Source organism: Histomonas meleagridis (assembly GCF_020186115.1).
Source record: "Histomonas meleagridis strain 2922-C6/04-10x chromosome Unknown contig_24, whole genome shotgun sequence".
Taxonomy (NCBI): domain Eukaryota; phylum Parabasalia; order Tritrichomonadida; family Dientamoebidae; genus Histomonas; species Histomonas meleagridis.
This window is the reverse complement of record NW_027150826.1, coordinates 174,623-200,979: the sequence shown is the minus strand read 5'-3', so window position 1 is coordinate 200,979 and position 26,357 is coordinate 174,623. Positions and strand designations below refer to the sequence as shown.

Here is a 26,357-nt window from a genome sequence, read left to right as displayed (position 1 = left end):
ATATGATTATTTTCATTTGCATATATTAATGCAGTTTTGAAACAAATGAATAAATTCTAAATGATTTAAACAAATGTTAAATTACAAAAAAGCTCATCAAATTAAACAAACAAATATCTTTTGTATTAAGATCAATTCCTTTATGTTTAAGAAGTAATTTAACAATATCAAAGTGATTATTTTCCGCTGCATACATAAGTACTGTTTTATATCATTAAAATGAATTCCAAATTAATAAAATAAATATTAAATTCTTATAATAGATACGAAATTAAACAATTAATCATTATGAGCATTAACATCAATTCCTTTCTGATCAAGAAGTAATTTAACTATATCAATGTGATTATTTTCATAAGCAATAAGAAGTGCTGTTTCAAATCATTTAAATAAATGTTAAATTTAAATGATAAATATTAAATCACTATAATCAATATCATATTAAAAAATTAAATATCTTTTATATTAATATCAATTTTGTCTTGTTCTAGAAGTAATTTAACAATGTCAAAGTGATTATTTTCAGCAGCATAAATAAGTGCTGTTTTATATCATTAAAATGAATTCCAAATTAATAAAATAAATATTAATATTAAAAAAAGGAAAAAAATGTTTTTTATATTAACATTAATTTCTTTTTGTTCAAGAAGTATTTTAACAATTTCAAAATAACCATTTTCTGCAGCATCTATAAGCGCTGTTTTAAATCATTATAATAAATACAAAAGGATTTAAATATATCCAAAATTATATTAATAAACATTTTTTTCATTAATATTAACTTCATTTTGTTCAATAAATAATTTGACAATTTGAAGATTACCATTTTCAGATGCATACATAAATGCTGTATAAAATGATTATAATAAAAATCAAACACATAAAATATATATTAAATTATTACATTAAATATCAATTTGTTTTAATAAACATCTTTTATATTAGAATTAATATATTTTTGTTTGAGAAGTAATTTAACAATTTCTAAATAATTATTTTTAGTTGCATATATAAGTGCTGTTTCAAATTATGGAATTAAATTCCAAATGAATAAAACAAATAACAAAATATTCAAATAAATATCGAATTTATCATACAAATATTTGTTTGATTAATATTTATTTCTTTTTGTTGTAGTAATAATTTAACGACTTCAATATATCCATTATCAGCTGCATACATAAGTGCTGTTTCAAATCATTGGAATAAGCACCAAATAATAAAAGCAAACTAAAAATTATATATACTAACATTAAATATAGTAAATAAATATTTGTTTCGTTAATATTAATTCCTTTTTGTTCGAAAAGTAATTTAACTACTTCAACATAACCATTTTCAGATGCATACATAAGTGCTGTTTTAAATAATTTAAATAAGTTCCATATGATTAATATTGATATTAAATAATGTGATTAAATATTTTTGGCATTAATATCAATTCCTTTTTGTTCTAAAAGTAATTTAACCATTTCAACATAACCATTTTCAGATGCATACATAAGTGCTGTTTGAAACAATGAAAAGAAACGCCAAATCAATGATATAATCGGAATAAACGCGAAAAATAATTAATTTATGTTTTTCATATTGATATCGATTTCCTTTTGTTGAATAGTATATTTTAATAATTCTAAATTTCCTGCATAAACTGAGTCAAGAATATTAATTTTTATATTACTTTTATATTGTAAATACGATACAAGAAATATATTTCCTGTTAATACAGCATTTTCTAACATTGAACAATTGATTTTCATTCCTTCATTTTCTAAAAATGAAAAAATTTCAAAATTATTATATTTTACACATTTAATTCCTAATACAGCTAAATCATTAATTTTTATCATATTCTTTTCATAGAAATAATGAAAAACATCATTTCGATGGAATTTAATTGCTGTTTCATAAACATCTTCAAATTTCGTATGATACTGTTCACATAAATGAATAATTTCTAAGTTTCCACCTGCAATTGCATATTTACCTGTTTTATTTACAGTAGCTTCATTCATAAGTAAATATTTAAAACATTTAATAGAAGAAAAAAATGCTGCATAATCAATTAATGTAACATTTTCTTCATTAATAAATGAACATCTTTCATAAAGCGATGGTTCAATTGTTTGATTAAAATCAAAATTTGGTTGTGATGATATTTCTTGAAGTTTTTCAATTTCATCATTTCGAATGATTTTTGATATTTTACTTGGATTAACTCCTTCTTTAATTAATTGCTTATGAAGTTCCCAATCATTCTTTGAAAGTTCATCAATGTTTGTAATGAATTGTCGGTAAAAGAGTGGTTGGTTATAATATGTAAGAGTATTACTTCTTTTAATTTGTTCTTTTGTTTTAAAATAACAGAAATAAAACGAATCTTTATGTTGAACAATTTCTTGATCAATTAATTCTTGTTCTATCAACTTTTGAAGAAGATAATTTGATTCTTGTGTATTATATTTGATTAAAAACTTACCAAAAACAGAAAATATTTGTGAACTTTTTGCTTCTAATTTTTCATGTTTTTCGATTTCTGTTAAATATTCAAAGAAAACATTAAATTCTTCTTTTCTTGATATAAAAGAATAATAAACAAAACGACATATTGCAAAATTAAATGAGTATGGAAAAGATCGTTGGAATAAACTCATTGTGTTTTGAACGGATATATCAACATTTGATTTATTTAAATTGTCTATTATATTTTCAATATTTATCATACTTTGAAGTTGGGATTTTTTTTCTTCAAATGTTTTTGTGTCCTTTTTATGAGATACATTATCTTCATTAATGTCTGATTGATTTCTTTCATCAGTTGATTCACTTTGAGTTTTTTGAAAATTGTAAAAATTTATTAACATTAGATTTTGATTAACTAAAACATTGATTAAAAGAATAAAAAGATTAATGAGTTTGGAATTACTTTCATTGTGAAATATTTTGAGAAAAGTTTTAATTTGATTATGAAAGTTCTTTGTTTGTTCTTGACCTGGCATTAAACAGCCATCTTCTATACTTTTGGCGTATGTGAACAGTTTAGAGAATTCTGGTATGTTTTCGTAATTTTCCATTGATGAAACCTTATTCACTGTTTAAACTGACAAGAATTGGTTGAGAGCTAACGATCGAATATAATTCAAATATGAAATTCTTGAAATAAAAGTGCCATATGGCAGACATGTCTTTCAAATTTTGAATGGTTTCAACAACTGCTGTGCTGACAACATTAACATGAATGTTTCTATTAAAATATGTTTTAATGTTTTGATATTTTTAAATAATATTTAGAAATTTATTAAATTATTTAAAACATCATTAATGATAGCAACTATAAAAGGTTATATAGGAATTGTTCAATTTCCTATAGAACAAGAAGGAATTAATTTTAGACTAAAAGATATTCGTATGTATTATACAAAATTGATATTGTAATTTTGTGTTTTTATAAGAAATTTGGAATTTAATCGTTTTATTTGATACCGCACTTTTATTGGCTTCGCAAAATGATCAAACTGAAATATTTAAAATACTTCTTAAGAAAGAAAAAAACATTAATAACATCAACATTGTTTTTGTTTATTTTGGAATTTAATTAAATTATTTAAAACACCACTTATTGAAGCAGTTGCAAATAGATATTTTGAAATGGATAAGTTACTTCTTGAACAAAAAGGAATTGATGTTAATGCTAAAGATATTTAATCATTATTAAACAATGATTATTTATAAAATTATTTATAAAATTTTAATATTTCCAAAGAATTTGGAAATTATTTAAAACAGCACTTATATTCACAAAGAAATAGTTGATTTATTATATTCTAAATAATTCTAGAAATGATTTACACATAAATTCCTTTTATAAAAAATTTACACATCTAAAAAATTAATTTTCTATCACATTTTGAATTAAATGCAAATAAAAAATGTTTTATTTTTTTGCAAAACTGTATTTCCTTCGTATCGTTTGCCGATGGACTCATTCTGAAGTTTATCAAAAACACAATTTTGGATATTTTAATAATAAATATAAAAAATAATCATATGTTTTTATTCAAAAATAAATACAGACGAGCGCCACTTCGTATAAAAGTTGCATTTGCATAAATCTTGGAGAAGTTGTTTTTTTCATATATTTTCACTTTTTCTCAAAAATTTCAAAAAAAATGATACAGATAATAGTTTAGAAAATAAACATATCTAACATACAATATTACTATATAGGAAATATTCCAAAATTCCCGAAAAAGTATGTTCGAAATCATATCGAATTTGGAAAGATTGAAAAGTCAAAATTTCATAACGAGGGTATTTTTGCAATCTACTGCCGATGCCATTATTAACATAAAATTATCGTTGAAAAAATATTGCAGGATTTGAAGTTTGAGGATCTCCCTGAGAACATTTCTTAATATAATTATTATTCTTCACATTTTTATTGATTTCTTATCTGAAAATGCTTTTTTTATTATTTTGAAACGACCGTTTACATGCGAAATGGATGGGATCTCGTTATCTTCTGAATTGTAATATTTTTCAAAAAAATACCATTTTAATAATAATAATAATTTAGTGAATATCATTTCCTTTTTGTTCAAGAAGTAATTTAACTATTTCTGTATGACCTTTTGAAGATGCTCTAATAAGTGCTGTTCTAAATAATTTAAATAATTTCCAAATATTATTATGAAATATTAAATTATTAAAATAAATATAAAATAAAACAAATAAATATCTTTAGCATTAATATCAATTCCTTCTTGTTCAAGAAGTAATTTAACTATTTCTGTATGACCTTTTGAAGATGCTCTAATAAGTGCTGTCCAAAATAATTTAAATAATTTCCAAATATTATTTTGAAATATTAAATTATTAAAATAAATTTCAAATAAAACAAATAAATATCTTTAGCATTAATATCAATTCCTTCTTGTTCAAGAAGTAATTTAACTATTTCTGTATGACCATTATAAGATGCAAACATAAGTGCTGTTATAAATAATTTAAATATTTTCCAAATATTATTTTGAAATATAAAATTATTAAAATAAATTTCAAATAAAACAAATAAATATTTTTAGCATTAATATCAATTCCTTCTTGTTCAAGAAGTAATTTAACTATTTCTGTATGACCATTATAAGATGCATTCATAAGTGCTGTATTAAATAATTTAAATAATTTCCAAATATTATTTTAAAATATGAAATTATTAAAATAAATTTTAAACAAAACAAATAAATATCTTTATGATTTACATCAATTCCATGTTTTAAAAAGTATTTAATTAATTGTTCATGATTATACTTTGATGCCCATAAAAATGCTTTTTCAAAAAAATTAATGAAATTTTAAATAAATATTTATCACATAGAATTATGTAATTTAACATCATCATTCTCAATCTTAATTCCTTTTTGTTTGATGAGCCATTTCACTACTATAGGGTTTCCATATCCAAGAAATTGGGAAAAAAGTTCTTTTTTAATCATTTTTCCTTCATAAAATATATGTATAAATGGAAGATTATGCAAACTTAATGCACCAGCTTGGAGTGAAAGATTTAATTTTGATAAACCTTCTTTCTCTAAAAAAGATAAAATTTCATAATTAATGTGTTTTAAGCATTGTATTCCTAATTCATTTAAATCTTTGTTAATGATTAAGTTTTTTTCTTTCTTCAAATTTTTGATTTCTTTCATCATAAAAATAATAAAAAACGTCATTTCGATGAAATTGAATTGCTGTTTCTAATACATAGCTAATAGTAGAATTATTTTGTATGCATAAATGAATAATTTCTAAATTTCCGCCTGCAATCGCATATTTTAATGTATTTTTAACATTTGATCCATTAATTAATAAAAACTTAAAACATTTAATTGACTTATAAAATGCACAAAAATCAATTAATGAAACATTTTTATGATTAACAAATGAATGTTTTTTCATAAGATGATGGTTCAATTGTTTGATTGAAGTCAAATTTATTTTGAGTTGACATTTCTTGTAATTCTTCTAAATTATCATTTCGAAGAATCTCCAATATATGATTTTCTTTCTGATTTTCTTTGTCTGCTTTATTTATAATTTTTTTTAGATAATAAAAAAGATTTGAAGGTATCATTTTATGGTCGTTCATTTCGTTAAGAAGACATTCTGATTCACTTGTATTTTTTATGTAAAGATAAATGGTTAATACCTTAAGTAGTTTTGGAAAACTTAAATTTTTTGTATTTGATAACAAGTTTAAAAATGAAATGTATAATTTTGCATCTTTATTTTGCGTAAAATAAGCCATATAAATACACTGAGTAATATAAAATTCATAGAGTAAAGGACAACTTGGTGGAACTTCTAATACTTTTGAAACTTTCTGAGAAATTAATTCGAGATTATTTTCATTTAATTTCAAAAACAACTTTTCAATTGCAAGAGCTTCATCAGGAACGAGTTGCAAAACTGATGGACTTGGTGGAGGAGGAACGTCCATAAAAATTATAGAAACGATCATAAGTCACTCAATTTATCAAAAAGTGAATTCAAAGTGTTGCTGGAATGAGGAAGAATTAATCCCAGTAAATATACTGATCTCAATAAATACAAACCAAATATGATTCGCCATACTGTTATGTATGTTGCGAGGTTCACAAAGCCTTCGAGCAATTGGCATTTTCCGGACATACTGGAATATCATAACATTTATCACCGCACATAGTATTATTCATAGCTGAAATAGCTACCATAGATTCAGTCTCGAATACTTCAAGTATTCTTTTTTTATTCATTGAAGGCATTCTTTATTAATAAATTAATTTCTTCTTATATTTTATGTCATTTCCCATGCACGGCAGCTTCAGGGTTAAATACCTTGTAATACATAGAATGAACAGTGTACTGTTACGATTCTTGTTTATCCAAAGCCCATAATGTTCATCGATCCTACTTCTCTGGAGTATCATCTTTCTCACACAGCTAAAGCACCTGCTGGTATTTTTTTAAATTCATAATAAACAATTATAATCAGGAACGTGAAATTTATTAATTCAATTTAACATACTGATTTTTCAAAAAAAATTCGGGTAGTTATTTTAGCAATCATTATTACAACATTAGTATGAATTCATATCTTATGGGAACAAGATTTATGTACATCATTATATGACGAGTCATACATATTCATATTATCAAATTTATTATATTCGTTATTTTACACTTAGAAATATACATGAATATAGCAATGATAATCAGGTAAAAACAATAATAATATTTGATTGCATTATAGAAATTCTTATTGTTTTTATAGTTATAATAATTTTCAAACGAAATTAACTAGGAATTAATTCATGATACTGTATTAACAATTACACACTTATTGAAGAAGATCCTTCTGCAAATGATTTTTAAAAGATAATATCATTTGAAATGTGTAGAACAAATGCAATTCTAAAAATCATTTATTCAATAAGGAAAAAATAATGCACATTTATTAATCATTTGTTTCATATATATAAATAAAATATTTATTACACCATTGATAAATAAAATACATTATTCTAATTAAACAAACTATTCCATCATATTACAATCACTTTGTTTGAAATTGCCTTGCAAGGCAGTGGAGTAAATTATTTCTTTTATAAAATATCATTATACCATTATACTATAAATATATATAATGAGAAACGCAATTTTATTGAGTTTATCTATTTCAATATATTTTGATTTATAATTAAATGATCCTTGACCATTCTGATTAGACGGAAGATGGAAAATATATTGAACAAATAATTATTTAATTGGGTTTAAGTTATTGCTCCTTTTTCACTAAGTAATTTGATTATTACAATATCTACATAAAAATGTGCAATTTTTAGTGCTGTATTATATAATCTAAATAAATTCCAAATAATATTTTGAATTTTCAAACTATTAAATTAAATATCATCTCTAGCATTGATATCAATTCCTTTTTGTTCAAGAAGTAATTTGACCATTTCTGTATTTCTATTTTTTGCAGCACTAATAAGTGCCGTTTTAAATAATATTGGAAAATTCCATTTGTTTTTATGGGATACCATATAAATGAAAAAAGTTTTAAATAAAATATTTTAATATATTTAATATTAATATCAATTTCTTGATGTTTAAGTAGAATTTTGACTATTTCTTTGTTTCCATGATTTACTGCGATGATCAAAGCTGTATTAAATAATTTGATTCATTTCCAAATAATATATTGATATTTCAAATTATAAAAAATAATATTATCTTTAGCATTAATTTCTATTCCTTCTTGTTTAGAAAGTAATTTAACTATTTTTATATTATTTCTTGATGATGCATAAGTTAGAGCTGTACAAAATTCTTTAGATAATCTCCAATTATTGTTTTGATATTTTAAGTTGTAAAAATTAATATTGTCTTTTGCATTGATATCAATTTCTTTATGTGTAATAAGTATTTTGACAGTTTCTATAATATTATTAAAAGATGCAATAATAAGTGCTGTTTTAAATGTTTTAAAGAATTTCCATATAATATTTTGAAACATAAAATTCTTTAGTTAAATTTTTTATTATACAATTAAATATCTCTAGCGTTGATATCAATGCCATTTTGTTCAAGAAGTAATTTAACTATTTCTGAATTACGATTTTTAGATCCATGAATGAGTGCTGTTTTAAATAAAATGTTAAATTTCCAAAAGTTTTAATATAACATCAATTTTTATAAACAAATCTTAAACATATGAAATAGACATCTTTAGCGCTGATATCAATGTCTTTTTGTTCAAGAAGTAATTTGAGGATTTCTGTCTGACCTCTTTCGGATGCCAAAATTAGCACTGTTTTATGTTTTTGAAATAATTTCCAAATATAATTTTGAAAAATTAAATTATTAAAACAGACATTAAATAAAATAAATATAGATCTTTATCGTTGATGTTAATTTTTTCTTGTTCAAGAAGTAATTTAACTATATCACTATGCCCTTTTTCGGTTGCTGAAATTAAAGCAGAATAATAACATTTGAATAATTTCCAAATGTTAAGATGAAACTTTAGATAATCAAAACAAATTTCAAATAAAACAAATAAATATCTTTAGTATTTACATCAATTCCTTCTTGAGAAAGAAGAAATTTAACTATTTCTACATGATTTTTCTCCGTTGCTATCATAAGTGCTTTACAAAATTATATTTTGAATTCCAATTTAACCAAATTAAATTTCAAATAAACTATATAGAGATTTTCTTTAATACTATTATTATTTCTTTCTTTTTCTAGTAATGTTTTCGTAATTTCTGTATTACCTATCGAAGATGCCCAAATGAGTGCTGTATTAAATGGATAAGTTTAATTTCAGATACTAATTAAAAATATCATTTCATTAAATTAAATATTAAATAAAATAAATTAATATCTTTAGCATTGATGTCAATATCTTTTTGTTCAAGAAGAATTTTAAATATATCAATATAGCCTTTTTCGATTGCTTTTATAAGTGCTGTTTTAAATATTTCAAATAATTTCCAAACATTAATTAAAAATATCATTTTATTAAAATAAATATTACACAAAATAAATTAATATCTTTAGCATTGATGTCAATATCTTTTTGTTCAAGAAGAATTTTGACTGTTTCAATATGACCATTACCAGATGCAATCATAAATGATGACATATGAAGTCTTATTGAATTCCAAATAATGTCTTAAAATTTTAATTCATTAAAATATATATTAAATATAACATTAAAATATTTTTAACACTGATATCAATTCCTTTTTGAGAAAGAAGTAATTGAACAAAATCTATATATCCATTTGATGCTGCCATTATGAGTGCTGTATTAAATAATTTGAATAATTCCCAATTAATGTTTTAAAATATTAAACTATTATAATAAAATTTGAATAAAATGATGAAATATCTTTAGTATTGATATCAATTCCTTTTTGAGAAAGAAGTAGTTGAACTATTTCAATATGATAATTCCAAATAGCACAAAGAAGTGCTGTCCAAAATAATTTAAACAATTTTCGAATCTCAAATTAAAACTTTAACTTATACAAAAAAATTGTAAGCAAAACATATATATATATTCTTTATCATTTATATTAATACCTTTTTTAATAAGTACTTTTGCTATTTCTGTATAACCATTTGAAGAAGCCCAAATGAGTGCTGTATTATGTAAATTAATTGATTTCCAACAATTATTTAAAAACTTTTAATTAACATAATAATCATCAAATAAAACAAACAAAAATCCGTTTCTTTAATACTAATTCCTTTTTGCTCAAGAAGTAATTTGACTATATCTCTTTGATTTTTTTCAGTTGCTTTTATAAGTGCTGTTTTAAACAATTTATATAATTTCCTAATATTATTTAGAAATATGAAATCATTAATATATAAATAAAATAAAACGTATATATATTTTTAGTATTTATATTAAAGTTTTTTTGTTTAAGAACATATTTAACTAATTCAATGTTTCCTGACTTTAAAGTTTTAAATATAAAATTTTTTGGTATTTGTTGATGAAATTTTTTAATAAAATGTTTAACAAGATAAATGTTCCCATTTTTTGCAGTAAAACAAATTAAATTTTTATTGCATTTCATTCCTTCTTCCTCTAAAAATAAAAGAATCTCATAATTTGCGCTGCAAACGCATGAATACATCAACTCATTATTAATTTCACCTATTTTATTATCATAAAGATAATAAAAAATATCATTTCGATGGAATTCAATTGCTGCTTCATAAGCACCTTCAAAAGCTGAATGATTTTGTTCACATAAATGAATGATTTCTAAGTTTCCACCTGCAATTGCATATTTACCTGTGTTATTTACATTTGCACCATTCATAAGTAAATATTTAAAACATTTAACTGAACCAAAAAATGCTGCATAATCAATTAATGTGACATTTCTTTGATTAATAAATGAACATCTTTCATAAAGCGATGGTTCAATTGTTTGATTAAAATCATATTTGTTTTGTGATGCTATTTCTTGAAGTTTTTCAATTTCATCATTTCGAATGATTTTTGATATTTTACTTGGATTAACTCCTTCTTTAATATATTGCTTATGAAGTTCCCAATCATTCTTTGAAAGTTCATCATAATTTTCCAAAAAAGTTGTGTCATATATTTTAAAATAATACACTGGAAATGTTTCCAAATCAGTTCTTCTCTTGTTTATTATTGAAGAAAGCTTATTTTGTTTTTCTTTTTGATAGTGTGCAAAATATTTTGATTCAATATTGTTGGGAATACTTGGATCAATTAGATTGTGCTCAATCATTTGTTCAATAAGATAAAATGATTCTTGTGTATAAATTCCTCTTATATAATTAAAAAAAGTTTCAATGATTTTTGGATAATTTTTATTCATTTTTTCTACATTTGTTTGAATTAATTCCAAATAATTTAAGAAAATATCACTTGAATTTTTTTGTGATAAGAATGCATTATATATTAAAAAACTTACATTTATATTAAATGAATATGGAAAATTCGAATCATATAAAATCATTGTTTGATGAACTAATAAATCCAAATTTTCTTTTGTTAAGCAAAATATTAATTGTTCAAGTGAACAAGGTGTATCGATATATTTATCGATACTCTTATGAGATTTGAAATGTTTTTGGCCTTTGGTTATAGTGGTGTGATAGTTCATTCTCCAAATCTTTTCAGGTTTTAAATGCAAACATATTCAAAAGTTCTGAAAAGCTATCGTATGAATTTCATTAATGAATTTTTCTCACGTTCACATGCATTCTGGGAAATAATCATCATCAATTAACAATTAACAACTTAATTAAAAAAAATAAATTTAAGAAAGCATATGATTTAGATGGCGATCGATCAACTAATCAATGGATTTTTCATTAAAGTACTTTTTTTGAGTTTTCATCCCACAGGCGTAGGCTTATACACACATATTTTTCTTCAAAAGGTTCGTTTGAAAATAAAAAATTAAAACAAAAAAGAACATTTTAAAATATATTGATTGATTAAGAAACATAATAAAATCAAAAGATGACAACAGGTTTGCTTGGATCATCAACCTTCTCAACCTTAAGGTTAAGTCCAAATACAGATCCAACAACAATTTGGAATAATTTTTTAACATTGATGGAATGCGTATTGGAACAATAAACCAGTGGAGCGCCAATAGCAGTTGCAAATTTTTTGGCTTTGTTTGTAATGCATATCCTTTCTTGTTCAGGTAATTCAAAATATTTATCAAATTTATTACCAACAAGAAACACACGTGCACTTTGATTGCATTGATATGCAGCTTTATACCAATCACGGAGAGCTGTCAATGATTTAACGTTGGATAAATCAAACATAAAAATCATTGCGTGTGCACCTTCGCAACAAATATTAAGCATATCCATGAAATTTTTTTGTCCTCCTATATCCCATATAACAAGATTTACTGGAGTATTTTTTACATTGATTGTTCTTTCTAAAAATTGTACACCAAGAGTTGCGATGTAATCCTCACTAAATGTGCCTTTACAATATTTGACCATAAGTGATGTCTTACCAACCATTGTACTACCAATAAGAGCAATTTTTACAGTAACATTCCCTTCTGTTGTCATCGAACCAAATGCGTTCAAAAAGTTAATGTATCGTCGCTTTTATGCTCAGAACAAAGTATTTTTTCCATTCTAAACAGGATTTATCTTCTATTTTTATGAATTTTGAGTGTTTGTTAAAAACTTCATGAGGTTAGTGAGTATACTGATGAATTATCAAAGTTTAATTGTAACCTATATCAATTATACATATCTTAGTCGGTTCCTTCTCCAAATAACTTATACTTACAGCATAGAAAATATTTTAATATTCATGCATAGAGAAACAAAAAGCTTACATCCATGTCTTTAAATAGAATTATGCTATTTAATTTCAATATTTCTTTATATAATTTCAAGTTAAATTCAATATGATATCTGTTTGTTAAACATTGACAAAAAAGAAAATATTTTATTTACTTCTTCTTGCATCCACCTGTGACGATTGCAACAATGATCATAACAACGCCAATTATCATTTGCATAGATCCTGCAGCAATACCAAGATCACCTGCAACACCTAATGTTGCAATTCCATTGATTGCATAATAAACACCTCTAAGGATTGGGGAATCAACAAAACTAAAGTATTTTGGTATAAAGATAAGACCAAGCTCTGCAATTGCAAATACTAAGTTGATCAAACCGAAGCAGAAGTATGAATATGAAATATAATAATATACATTTACGTTTGATTTTGGTTTATATCCTGCATGAATAGTTCCGCCGGATTCGAAGACGCAAAAGTATGCTGCACCTGCAATAACTTCTATGCAGAAGGCTAATATTGATATTACTGTTTGGATATTAAATTGGAAGCCCATTAATAAAATGATCTGAAAAGACGTTTATCTTCTGAAATTTTCTGAATAATACGTTATTTCGTTAGTACAAACTTTGCGATCGAAAATAAAGTATTCAACTACAGGATAGTTGTCAGGCACAATTGAAAAAGTTAAATAAAGCTTTGAAAATGGTACGTTGGATTATTGTGGGATCGTTTTTCTCAAAAAGGCTTCATTCAAAATTTGGCGAAATAGGAGGTTTGTTATGAAAATTTTGGTGGAATTGAATGGTTCGTTTTTTTTAGTGCAAAACAACATCCATCGATCTACAGTTCTTCTTGAAAGGTATTCTTAAAGGAATCATTGTTTAGATAACTATAATGGAAGACACATTAAGTTATTCATCGGTATCTATAGCTAAATTAATATTTTGAAATTTAATTGCTCTATTGATTTTATTTTTAACTTGATTTACATACCAGCTTACTCTATATTGAATATACTCCCTATCATATAATATAATCTCTTAAATATATATATACAAAATAGATTTATATGGAGCTTTCATTTAAAAATAAAATTAATATACAAATAAAGAGAGAAAATGTGGGTTCATATAAAGTATTCTTTTTTCTTATATTTTATGAATATTATTCTGTTCGATAAAATCACTTATTTGAAATACAAAATTTCGTCGTTAGTTAATTAGGATATGGCGAGGGAATAAGAGACATCATTTATCCTTTTTATGCAAAAGAAACAGAAATTTGATTGTTAAAAATTTTTCAATTTAGTGTTGTCCAATCCAAGCAAAAATCTTTAATTTGTAAATCATATAATACAAAAACTACAAACACATTAGGTGAATAATTAATTATTTTTTTCATTTGTATATCTACGGATTAAATTAAAATTTGGAAAAAATTGTTCATAAAAACCATAAAACAAGTGTTTACCCTTTATTTATTCAGAAGAGCAATGCGTTTTTTATGAGGATAAAAAATAATTTAAATGTTTGAAGAAACAAAATTAATAAAAATTGTTTTTAGCATTTACATCCATCTTTGTTTCCACCATCATTGTCAACATCAGTGATTTCAATTTCGTTACCAATTTCTTGAGGGGCAAGAGTCAATAATTCTTTGGCGAGATCATTGAATAATTCTCGAATGCCTTCACCACTTAAAGCTGATGTTTCTTTGATGTATTCGATTTGGTTATTCAGAGCGAAGTCTTCTCCACTCTTCTTTGAAACTTTTCTTTGAGATTCAAGATCACATTTATTTGCTGCGCAAACAACGATAGCATTTGGTTGTCCTCTTTCTCTGAATTCGGAATACCATTGTTCAGCTTCTTGGAATGAAACTTCATTTGTAATATCATAAACAAGGACTGCAGCTCTTGCATCACGATAATACATAGGTGTTAAAGAACGGTATTTTTCAGAGCCACCTGTATCCCAAATTTCTAGTTTTACATCAGTTCCATCAACAGTGATAATCTTCTGTACGAATGAAGCCCCGATTGTAGCTTCGCTTACAGTTGAAAAACGATCATGAACAAATCTATTAAGGAGGGATGTTTTCCCAGTAGAAGCAGAACCAATTATTACGATCTTTTCGCTTCGGATTTTATTTCCTGCTCTTTGCATATTGAATAATTTAATAACCAGTCCAACGGTTAAATAAACAACTCACCGTAAGTATCAAAAAGCCGCTTTAAAACGGTACCAATCGGCATGCCGATATGATTTTCAATGCAGGGACTCGTTTTTTTTTTCAGGGGGAAACGATTATTTCTTTATTGAAATTCTTAACGTTAACCAAATGAAACCATTTTACGAATTCCTGTTCGGTTTACTATGTTTTCTAATGTTGGTTTTGTTGATATTAACATTTAAAGAGATTATTAAATGTTTATAGCTACACTTTTCTTACAAATAAAAGACAATTTGATTATTATATCACATCACATTTCATAAAGGTTCCACTTTTTGAAAACATTAAACCACATTCATCGTTTTTAACGTTTTTGCTCCAGAAGGAAAAAGCAAAATGTTTTTTGTATTCTTTGCTCTTTCCCATTCATGGTGGGGGCATGCGCACATCATGATTTTACGTATAGCTCAATCTTTCATATCAACAAGCGAAAAGAATCTTCTCGAACAAATAATGAACTATGGTTCAATGACACATTATGATTTTCTTCATGTTGCCACCTGGCAAGATGACCTTAAAGACTATTCCAAATTCAAAGGAATGAGTAACTGGCACTTTATGGACAACCCAGTTGTACGTACAGAAAAGAAAGTCAATCTCATTGAACCTTCCTATAATATTTCTGGATATTTACTTCAATCTTTCGAAACCATCCAAGACAAGACCACCACACATCCATGGGCTCTTGCCTTTCATCTTCGTTCCATAATTCATTTTGTTGGTGATGTCCATACTCCACATCATAACTGCATGCTTTACGATGACGATCACTTAAGTGGTGATTATGGCGGCAATAGCTATTATCTTAATTGTGAATATGGTTCAGCATGTAATAATATCCACTTTTTATGGGATTCTGTTGGCCTTAAATATCCAATTACCGATCCAACTATTCCACGATACCTTGATGAGTTTGAAAAGAACTATTCACTTATCATTGAACAATTTCCAAAATCATATTTCACCGATAAAAAATATGATTTAGAATCTCTTAAGCCTCTTGATTGGAATGACGAAAGTTATCAGTACTGTGTGATGTATGGATACAACACAACACAACAAGCGCGTCCAAGCGATGAGTATTTCAAACTCGTTCAGGACCGCGGTGCCGAAAGGGTCGCATTAGCAGGCTATAGGCTTGGATACATCCTTAGGTATATCCTCGATAATATGGAGCTCCCAAGTTATGGTAATAACACAACAACAATCCTCGAAATCGTGTTTTGGATTTTGGATGTTGCATGCGTAACAATAATAGTAATATTTGCTATCCTTTTAAGAAAAAAGCTAAAACTTTCGTAAAGCTCTAAAGTAAACTTTAATCTAAATTTATTTTGGCAAAATAATAATAATGAATATGAAATATATGTTTTTCCCAAAAAAATTCCATGTGTTTGGAAGATATATTTTGTGCTTACTCTAAATTGTAAATGAAATCCATTAATGCTTTGAATAATTTTCACATATTTAATAGTGGAAATCAATTTCCCTCCTTTGCTCTATCGAATTATGTTGAAACTTAGCTTATTCGTGACACAATTTTATTTACTATAATATCTTAAATGATTTAATAAATATGTGCTCCCTTTGGAATCCAAAGTCTGGACTTTCGATACAAATTTTTGCCAATGGTTTCATTGAAATCGGAGTAAATATAACAAAAAGTTGTCAAAGACAGTGTCATTTCTTTGATAAACAAAAAGCTTTAAAAAAGCCTTCTCAAGAATTGTTTATAAAAGAAACATCAACAACACCTTCAAGACATTCTATCCAATAAGTGAAAAATGCAAGAAATTTTACATTGGTCAGTGACCCAAATTCTTTCTATTTTAGAAAAAGTTTTTTATTAATATATACAAACTAATTTTAACAATTTACAGGCAATAGTTGTGAAGACTTATTCTGTGGTAAACGAGGCACAGGAATATCATCGAGAATAAAAGATGATCTTTCATCATAAACTTCCGCTCTTACAGTTTGAATTGAATCTAATGACTTTGACTTCAGTCTCTTCAATGGTATCTTTGGGAACGAGACTTTTTGCGCAAGTTTGTCGAAGAAGGGATGTTCCAATAATTCTTCAACACTCGCTCTCTTCGAAGGATCAATAGAAAGCATCCTATGCAATATATCTGTGAGTGATTCTGACGCATAGCTTGGGATTTGAAGCTCTGTTTCTTTGGTCACATTTGCAATTTCATATGCTGTACTTCCAGTATATGGAAGTGTTCCAAAGGCTGTCTGATACAATGTGATGCCTAAGCTCCAAATATCTTCTTTAACTGGGTCAATTTCTTGATCAGCATCATCAAAATATTCAGGAGCTTGGTATGCAGGTGTACCAAAGACCATGTCAGCACTTTGGAAAGAATGGCCAATTCCAAAATCTGAGAGTTTAGCAACTCCGTCATCAAATAATAATATATTTGATGGTTTAATGTCTTGATGAACAATACACTTTGAGTGAAGATACTCCATGCCTTTTAGGACCTGGTAAAATATTGAGGCAATTTCTTCTTCGCTCATTTTCTTTTGTTCGTTGATTGAATCTTGTAATGAACCACATTGTGCATATTCCATGATCAAATATATGGTCTTTGTATCTTTTCTGAAAAGTGTTTCATGAAGTTTTACAATGTTTGGATGATTTAATCTTCTCATTATTCTTATTTCTCTTTCGAAACCTGATGTACTATTACTAAGCGAATGACTGGATATTTTTATTGCTTTTGCGGCATATTTTTTTGAAGTTTGAGTATCGACTGCAAGGTAAACTTTTGCGATGAATCCGATTCCGATTTTAGCTTGGAGAATATACTGATTAAGTTTAACCACATCTTTCTTTTTTAAGTCATCAACATATGTTGGTTGAAGAAAGGTGTAAGTAATTGTTCCTCTGTGAATGTTCATTGTGGTCGTTCGATTTCTGTGGAAGTTTTGGAATTGAATAAATGTATTGAAAATTGATTTTTTTGTTTATCTGAAAGCTGTTGGTCTGTGGTTAACCAAAGACTTTTCTCAACGTTTTTAAGTAAAGTGGTCAAAAAAGTCAACTTTTTATGAATTCTTTTGTGTCAGAAAAATTTCTGGTTTGGAATTTCATTGCCTGACAAATCAATGATATCTTGATACCTATCATTAATAAAAATTACCCAGAAGAATATAATGAATGCACAAGAAAATGTCTAGCAAAAAACTCAAAATAATTATTAAAAATTATGATTCCGAGTTCGAGAACTTCATGGAGATCAATGATGAGATGAAACGAGCAAAATTTTCTCCATTGAAATTTCTGAGTGTAAAAACCAAATTTTTGAATATCGTGGTCAAAAACTAATTTTAGGATAACTTTGAAGATTTAATGAGTTTTCTACACTTGCTCGAGCTGGCTTGATGTTATTTGTTGGTCGTTCATCATTCCATTTATTTGTGTAATGGAAAAATCAGTGTTTTGGTTTGAGTTTCTTAATCCAGCATACCACCTATTTTTAACCGAACCAGGACTCCTCCCTGGTAATGATTGTGCAATTAAAGACCATCTGTTTCCAATTTCTTTTTGCTTTGTAATAATTATTTGATCTTCCCATGGTTCGAAAGGTCCATGCTTGAGTTCAGGAGAAAGCCTATTATGCCACCTTTCTCTACATTGTTTTGGTGTTCTTGAAGGAACAAATTTTGCAATATCTATCCATTTTGTTGTACCTATTTTTTGGACCGCATCCTTCAAAAGCTCATCCTCTTGGACAGTCCAAGTTCCCTTTATGGCCATTTCTGGGGATTTAATATCTTTAATATCCATAGGTTGATTTTGGATCATTGAAACGTAGTAATTGAGCATGTCTGGGTTTAAATTCATCTGGACAGGCACGCTGTTGATGTTTTGATTGATTCCTTGCATCTGATTTGGGATTTGATTCATGGATTCCATAATTCCTCAGAAATTAAATGGCGCGGATTTTTAACCGTAAAGTAGTTTTCACGGTTTACGATAGGACTATACGTTTAGAAATTTATTCATGGATTATTCTTCGAGACTTTCAAGAACTCCAACAAAAAAATCATCAATAAGTGATAGGTTCTTTTCACCAATAAAACCAAATAATAATGGTAGAGTATCAATGACTCCAGATAGAAATCTTCATCGAAGATCATCGAAATTAACTTCATTAAATTATCCTGAAAATGAAAGATTAAATTCATTAAAATCTAGTTTTTGTTCTCCTAATGCACAATTTAATCAATCTTCACCAAGAAGAAGACAAACATCTTTACAAACATCACCTGTATCTTCACCTTCTTCAAATGTAAGACATTTCCCATCAAAGCCAATTCATGTTGTTGAGTTAGATAATATTTTATCAGACTTTTATATTTCTCCACTTGATTGGTCACGAAATAACACAATTGCATTTGCATTAGAAGATAAAGTTTTATTCTTCAATCCTAAAACAATGGAATCACATGAGCCTCGTAATCTTCCACTTGATGTTGTTTCTTTGAAGTTTAATCCTTATGGAGATAAACTCTTTTTTGGCTGTCATGAAGGAGATGGAATTATATATGATATTTTTACAAATAGTACTACATATGAAACGCGACTTTTCGAAACGACAGTTTTATCAATTGATTGGAAATCCAATCAAATTCTTACGGGTTGTAGCGATGGTTCTTCTTCAATAATCGATATGCGTGATGAGAAACCAATCATAAATATTCAATCATCACATTTAGAGGAAGTTTGTTCTGTAAAATTTCAACCAGATTCATATCTTTATGCAACATGTGGTAATGATTGTACAGTCAAAATTTGGGATCAAAGAAATCTCGATAAAGAACCATTAGTTACATATTCCGAACATGAAGCTGCAATCAGAGCCGTTTCTTGGTGTCCAACTAATAAAGATTTAATTGTTACTGGAGGTGGTACAGCTGATCGATGTATTAAAATGTGGAATGTTCAAACAGGTGATACAATTAAAAGTATTAACACTGGTTCACAAGTTTGTAACTTATTTTGGAATTCCGAATATGATGAAATTTTCTCTACACATGGTTATTCACAGAACCATTTGGCTATTTGGAAAGGAACTGATTTATCACCTGTTGCTTCATTTCATAATCATCGGCAAAGAATTCTTTACATGTGTCATTCACCAGATGGTACAACAGTAGCTACGGCAGCTCCTGATGATTCATTGCAAATTTGGAAAATGTTCCCATCGAAAAGAGCTTCAATTTCTCAGTCTCTTTTACTACTTAGGTAATAAAATAAATGTTTATCATTGATATCCAATAATTTCTTCAGTGTTTCTCAGAAAAAATATTTGATAAATAAGAAGTTAATATAAATTTTTAAATGAAATAAACCTTTTTCCGAATCATATTTGTTTATCAAAGTTTTTTTTCTAATTCCTTTAAGGGATTCATGCTTTTCTTTTGTTTGATCAATTCAAAAAGTGGACGGTTTTAGTATGAAAACCCCTAATGATAACATATCTAAAATCACTTATCAAACAATAATGAATTGATATTAATATAAAAAATATTGAGTAAATACCAAATTTGTAAATCAATAAAAAATACAATTTAATTTATTGAAAAATGTTATATTTACAAAAATTGCAAAATTTTTTGATAAAAATATTTTTTAATACCAAACTAATATTACAAAGTATTTGCAAATGTACAGCAGTGCATACAAATATCCATTTTTTTTTTATTTTTCTTCACCAATTCCAAAATAAGCATATAATTTGCAAAAACAAAAAAATACTTGTTATGGGAATGCAGTTTTTTCACTAAAATTTATTCCGAATACCATTAAAAATAATAAAATTAAATAAATGAAGGGGGAAAAAATAAAATTAAATAAAAAACAGCGACCGTTTAAATTCAATCCCCACAAAAAGAAAATTTTTCATAAGCTATTGAAAAAGTGCATACAGTTGTACGAGTAGTCTCAACCTAAACTTGAAAAAATTCAAAAAAAACAAAAGATGAATAAACAATTCAATGATGAGTGGGAGATACCAATGTCTCTTAAAGAGATCATCTTTAATCTAAATAAAGAAAATTTTCTTTATTCCATAAATTCAATTGTTAAAAAATTTGATGATATTCATTCAATATCTTATAATTTAATTATTAGCCAAATGATATATTATGCTATTTACATTTCGAAAATGAGATCTTTTGATCTATATATGAATTTTTTAAGGGAAATAGAAATATTTGAAGAAAATAATAATAAGCATCAAATTTTTGATACATTTACATGTTTTCTTTTTAAAAATAATAACCAAGAATCTAATTTCATTCTTGAGTATATGATTGAGCACAAATTACTTGAAGTTAAAATTGTTAAAGTTAAAAAAAATCCATATTTTGTACATTATATACCAAAAAATAAAATTGAAGAATATATTGATTATTCGTTTATGGAGCCAATCAAGAACAATTATGAAGAACTTTCCAAGAATGATTGGGCACTTCATAAACAATTAATTAAAGAAGGAGTTAATGCAAATGAAATTACAAAAATAATTCGAAATTATGAAATAGAAAAACTACAAGAAATATCATCACAAATTGATTTTAGTTTTAATCAAACAATTAAACCATCACTTTATGAAAGATGTTCATTTATTAATCAAGATAATGTTACATTAATTGATTATGCAGCATTTTTTGGGTCAGTTAAATGTTTTAAGTTTTTACTTATGAATGGTGCAAAAGTAAAATACACAGGTAAATATGCAGTTGCAGGTGGAAATGAAGAAATTATTCATTTGTGCGAACAAAATCATTCTTCATTTGCAGAAGCACCTGAAACAGCGATTCAATTTCATCGAAATAAAATCTTTAAATATATTTATGAAAATAAATTAGAAGAAATTAATGATGAACTAGAACATTTTCAAAAACTGTACATAATTGGTGGATATTATAAATTTGGGAAAATTATTTTAGAAGAATTAGGGGCATATTGTATTTTATATTATAATTATGAAATTTTCACATTTTTACTTGAAGAAGGGATGAAAATCAATGATGACATTATTAATGCATCAGCACTCATTGGAAACTTATATCTTGTTAAATATTTTCTTCAAAATAATCAAATTCCAACAAATATTTTAGCATTTTCATCAGGATCTGGAAACATTGAACTTGTTAAATATATTTTAGAACAAGAAGGAATTGATATTAATGCTAAATGTATGCCTGCAAATATATATTTGCTTTGTTTGAATTTTGTTTCAACGATTTTGGATTTCAAAATAATATTTGGAATTTATTTAAAATATTTAAAACAGCACTTCTTAGAGCATCTAAAAATGGTCATACAGAAATCGTTAAATTACTTCTTGAACAAGAAGGAATCGATATCAATGCCAAAGACTTATGTTTATAATATTTAATATTTTTTTATATAATTTTATATTTCGAAATAATATTTAGAAATCATTTATATTATTTAGAACATCACTTATTTTTGCATTACAAAAGGGATATATAGAAATTGTCAAATTACTTCTTGAACAAGAAGGAATTGATGTTAATGTTATTACTGAAATTTTATTGTTTTATTAGATATTTGTCTTAGTAATTTTATCATTCAAAATAATATATCAAAATTATTTATACTATTTAGAACAGCTCTTTTTTATGCATCTGCCGAAAATTATGTAGACATAGTTAAATTGCTTCTTAAGAAAGAAGGAATCGATCTCAATATTAAAGATATATATTTATTTTACTTCGAATTTGTTCTAAAATTTTTGGATTTCAAAATAATATTTCAAATTTATTTATAATGTTTTATACAGCACTTATGTATGCATCTTCAAATGGTTATACAGAAATCGTTAAATTACTTCTTGAACATGGGGGTATTGATGTTAATGCTAAAGATATTTGTTTGTTTTATTTAAAATTTATTTTAATAATTTCGAATTTCAAAATAATATTTGAAAATTGTTTTAAATATTTAATACAGCACTTATTTTAGCTTCTCAAAATGGAAACATAGAAATCGTTAAATTACTTCTTGATCATGAAGGAACTGATATCAATATTAGGAATATTAGTATTTTAAAGAAATGTTTAGAAATTATTTCAAAAAAATTGGAGAATGTACTTACTGTTGCAGTTAAAAAAAATTACATTGAAATTGTTAAATTACTTCTTGAACAAAAAAGAATTAATATCAATGCTAAAGATATTTATTTGTTTTATATATAATTTGTTTTAATAATTTTTAAATTATATATAATATTTTCAAATTATTCAAATTTTTTAATACAGTACTTATTTATGCATCTAAAAATGGATACATAGAAATCGTTAAATTACTTCTTGAACAAAAACGAATTAATATCAATGCTAAAGATATTTATTTGTTTTATTTTGGATTTATTTTTATAATTTTATATTTCAAAATAATATTTGGAAATTATTCAAATTTTTTAATACAGCACTTATTTATGCATCTAAAAATGGATACATAGAAATCGTTAAATTACTTCTTGAACATAAAAGAATTAATATCAACATTAAAAATGTTTATTTATATTGTTTAATTTATCCATTGACAATTTGAAAATATAAAATAATATTTGGAAATTATTTGAAATTCTTTTTACAGCTCTTATGCTAGCATCCGAAAATTGTAAAAAAGAAATTATTGAATTATTTCAAAATGTTATAAGTGCTTCAGATCATGAAAATATTTAATGCATGCTCATAAATTTAATTATTTGTTTTAAATATATAAATACATACTCTAGCAATTTTATTTTCACAATTCCTTTGTTTTGTGAGTATTTTTTTTTAAATATAATTCTATTTGATGTTGATAAGTCAAAATAAATTTAATATATTTTAATATACTTTTCATTTTAGATTAAGTGCTTCTTTTGGTTCATAAAGATTACTTTGTAAACCAGTTTAAAGACCAAAAACTAAAAATTCTTTTTATATCACACCATATTTTTCGATAACAAATGTCTAAATCAAAATTCTAGTGAATGTGAATTTTTTGTTGTGTGCTGGAGAATGTCACTGTCTTTCTAAAAATTTTAGTAACAGAGAAACAGAGGCGATCAATTCATTTTAAAGCTACCAAATTTTTTAAATTAACAATTGTATACTTTTATTATAACAAATAAATAGTAAAATATAGTCAATAAATAATAACATGTAATGATTCACTGTTATATTTATATTTATCCTTTATATTATATTCATCAACAGAAGTTATAGAAAGTGTTTGTATTTCAAATGAATCTGTAAAAAAAAAAAAAATAAAACTAAAAGAATTTTGTGTAAATGTATTTCTTTTTTGTGAAAAAATAATTAAATAGATAACTTCAAAGAGAAAAAATATGATGAATTTTGATATTTAAGTTTGTTTAAATCTTCATCAAAGAAATTGGTCAAGTGAAAAAATTGCATGCTGAAAAAAGATTGTGAAAGTTTTGTTTGATTGGAAATGATTTTTCTTTGTAAATGGAAAAGATGAAACAAAGCGTTTTTGAAACAAGATACTAAAGAAAACATCAAACATTACGACATTATGTATTGGGCAATAACAAATATTTTTCTGTGAAGATATATTCAAAACATTACATTTTCCACTTAAACAATGTTTTATTTATCCGAAAAGTTTAATTAAATCAGCCTTTTATCATGGGATTGCAAAAAGAAATTACCAAAATATTTCAAAATATTCAAAGTGATGCAGGCCGAGAAAACAATTTATTTATGCTAAAAATTTAATTTTTATGATTTTTTATCTTCAAAATGATATTCGGTATAACATAGCGCAATGAATTTAATATATTACCTCAAATATGTTAAAAGATTTAAATTTTTATTTATAACTTTTGAACATATTTCAGTTCATCCAATGCATCGCCAACAGTTTTATCGAGCGAAATATTCTTAAAGAAGTATTCTATAGAGTTAGTGATTGATTTTGTTTCGTCGTCAGCAAGTTTTGAATCGCAATACCTGAATCTGATTGTCGTATCATTTCGACCATTTCCTAAGACCGAGAATCCCATTAAAGAAACAATATCTTCTGTATACTTAGCTTGCATAGATAATGACATCCAAACATCTTTGATTGGTTTTTTGATTTTGATCAATCCAACATTTGATATCTCCAATCCAACTCCTGGAATAATTGGATCTACCATTGGCTTACCGATGTTCTTTAAGAAGCCAAATGCTTCTCCTCTTTTATTACGTTTCATTAAGTCTTCTCGCATTCTTGCTCCAACATCTCTAAGTGTGGCATTTAAAGAAATAGGAGTACTTGCAGTGATCTCAGAGAAACAATTTCCAATGGAAAAATCGTTCTCATGAGGCAAAAGATAAGGGCGTAAATCAACGCACGTGCAACACCCGACGGTTTTGTCAAGAAAACCGTTGTGAGCGGCGGTTGAAAGAATGAGCGAAAGCCAAAAAGTTTCAGTAAGCCCATCACACTTCTGCGTACGAGGATTATAGCATTTAAAATCATAAGTGGAAGAACTGAAGGTATGGTATTTGGCGTAAGAGCTGGGAACTTTAGGAAGTTTAGATTTGGATTGTATTCGTGTTAAATTAGGATCACATTGCCATAGTTTGACAGTATCAGGAGAACTGGATATTTGTGAAGAAAATATATCAGTTGTAAGACGAGTGAAATATGGCGTTTTGGAAGGTGGATAAAAAAGATGATCAATAATATACTTGAAGTATCCACCATCTGCCATCGCGTGATTAATATTCAACACTACTTTGTTATCACTTGCTGATAATGAAGCAATTCTATCTTTATAATTTGGTGTATTATTTTTTACGACCCATTCTGTTGCTTCTTGAAGTGTTTGAAGATTGTCGGGAATCTTGGCAACCTTTACTTCTTCAGGCGTGTAAATTAGTCTTTTGTCATCAGTTTTGAGATGCAAACCAATAATTGATTTTTGAAGATTATCAATAACTTGGAACATAACATTCTTGTTTGAAAATTCTACGGCTAACTGAATCATACAACTTGCTTCAAGATCATAAACATCAAGCTTGGTGATTGGCCGAGAGATCATTTTGGTTGATAAATCATTTCAATGGAAATAAAAATGTCATTTTTTTTTTCTATCAATAAAAAACTGATTTTTTTGTTCTAAAGAGCGTTTTCAAAAAATGTCACATTTTACTTGAGGAATATATGGAAAAAGGTAAAATATCC

General features: G+C 25.9%; 8 protein-coding genes across 8 annotated transcripts; 2 read left to right on the top strand and 6 right to left on the bottom strand.

Annotated features, from left to right (window-relative positions):
• Positions 1-12,060: 12,060 nt before the first annotated feature.
• Positions 12,061-12,642, bottom strand: GO595_003962 (Septum-promoting GTP-binding protein 1; the record flags this gene model as incomplete). Its single annotated transcript, XM_067917040.1, has 1 exon — positions 12,061-12,642. One exon carries the CDS (start codon positions 12,640-12,642, stop codon positions 12,061-12,063), a length of 582 nt encoding a protein of 193 aa, XP_067775857.1.
• Positions 12,643-13,034: 392 nt separating this feature from the next.
• GO595_003961 (uncharacterized protein) lies at positions 13,035-13,442 on the bottom strand (the record flags this gene model as incomplete). The annotated part of the gene is made up of 1 exon (XM_067917039.1): positions 13,035-13,442. One exon carries the CDS (start codon positions 13,440-13,442, stop codon positions 13,035-13,037), a length of 408 nt encoding a protein of 135 aa, XP_067775856.1.
• Positions 13,443-14,448: 1,006 nt separating this feature from the next.
• Positions 14,449-15,054, bottom strand: GO595_003960 (Ras family protein; the record flags this gene model as incomplete). Its single annotated transcript, XM_067917038.1, has 1 exon — positions 14,449-15,054. The coding sequence occupies one exon, from the start codon at positions 15,052-15,054 to the stop codon at positions 14,449-14,451; it is 606 nt and encodes a 201-aa protein (XP_067775855.1).
• Positions 15,055-15,511: 457 nt separating this feature from the next.
• Positions 15,512-16,423, top strand: GO595_003959 (class I nuclease; the record flags this gene model as incomplete). The annotated part of the gene is made up of 1 exon (XM_067917037.1): positions 15,512-16,423. One exon carries the CDS (start codon positions 15,512-15,514, stop codon positions 16,421-16,423), a length of 912 nt encoding a protein of 303 aa, XP_067775854.1.
• A 564-nt stretch (positions 16,424-16,987) lies between these two features.
• Positions 16,988-18,031, bottom strand: GO595_003958 (CAMK family protein kinase; the record flags this gene model as incomplete). The annotated part of the gene is made up of 1 exon (XM_067917036.1): positions 16,988-18,031. The coding sequence occupies one exon, from the start codon at positions 18,029-18,031 to the stop codon at positions 16,988-16,990; it is 1,044 nt and encodes a 347-aa protein (XP_067775853.1).
• A 460-nt stretch (positions 18,032-18,491) lies between these two features.
• Positions 18,492-18,920, bottom strand: GO595_003957 (Myb-like DNA-binding domain containing protein; the record flags this gene model as incomplete). Its single annotated transcript, XM_067917035.1, has 1 exon — positions 18,492-18,920. One exon carries the CDS (start codon positions 18,918-18,920, stop codon positions 18,492-18,494), a length of 429 nt encoding a protein of 142 aa, XP_067775852.1.
• Positions 18,921-19,572: 652 nt separating this feature from the next.
• On the top strand, positions 19,573-20,385 carry GO595_003956 (WD repeat protein; the record flags this gene model as incomplete). The annotated part of the gene is made up of 1 exon (XM_067917034.1): positions 19,573-20,385. One exon carries the CDS (start codon positions 19,573-19,575, stop codon positions 20,383-20,385), a length of 813 nt encoding a protein of 270 aa, XP_067775851.1.
• Positions 20,386-24,999: 4,614 nt separating this feature from the next.
• Positions 25,000-26,214, bottom strand: GO595_003955 (uncharacterized protein; the record flags this gene model as incomplete). The annotated part of the gene is made up of 1 exon (XM_067917032.1): positions 25,000-26,214. The coding sequence occupies one exon, from the start codon at positions 26,212-26,214 to the stop codon at positions 25,000-25,002; it is 1,215 nt and encodes a 404-aa protein (XP_067775850.1).
• Between the last annotated feature and the right edge of the window lie 143 nt (positions 26,215-26,357).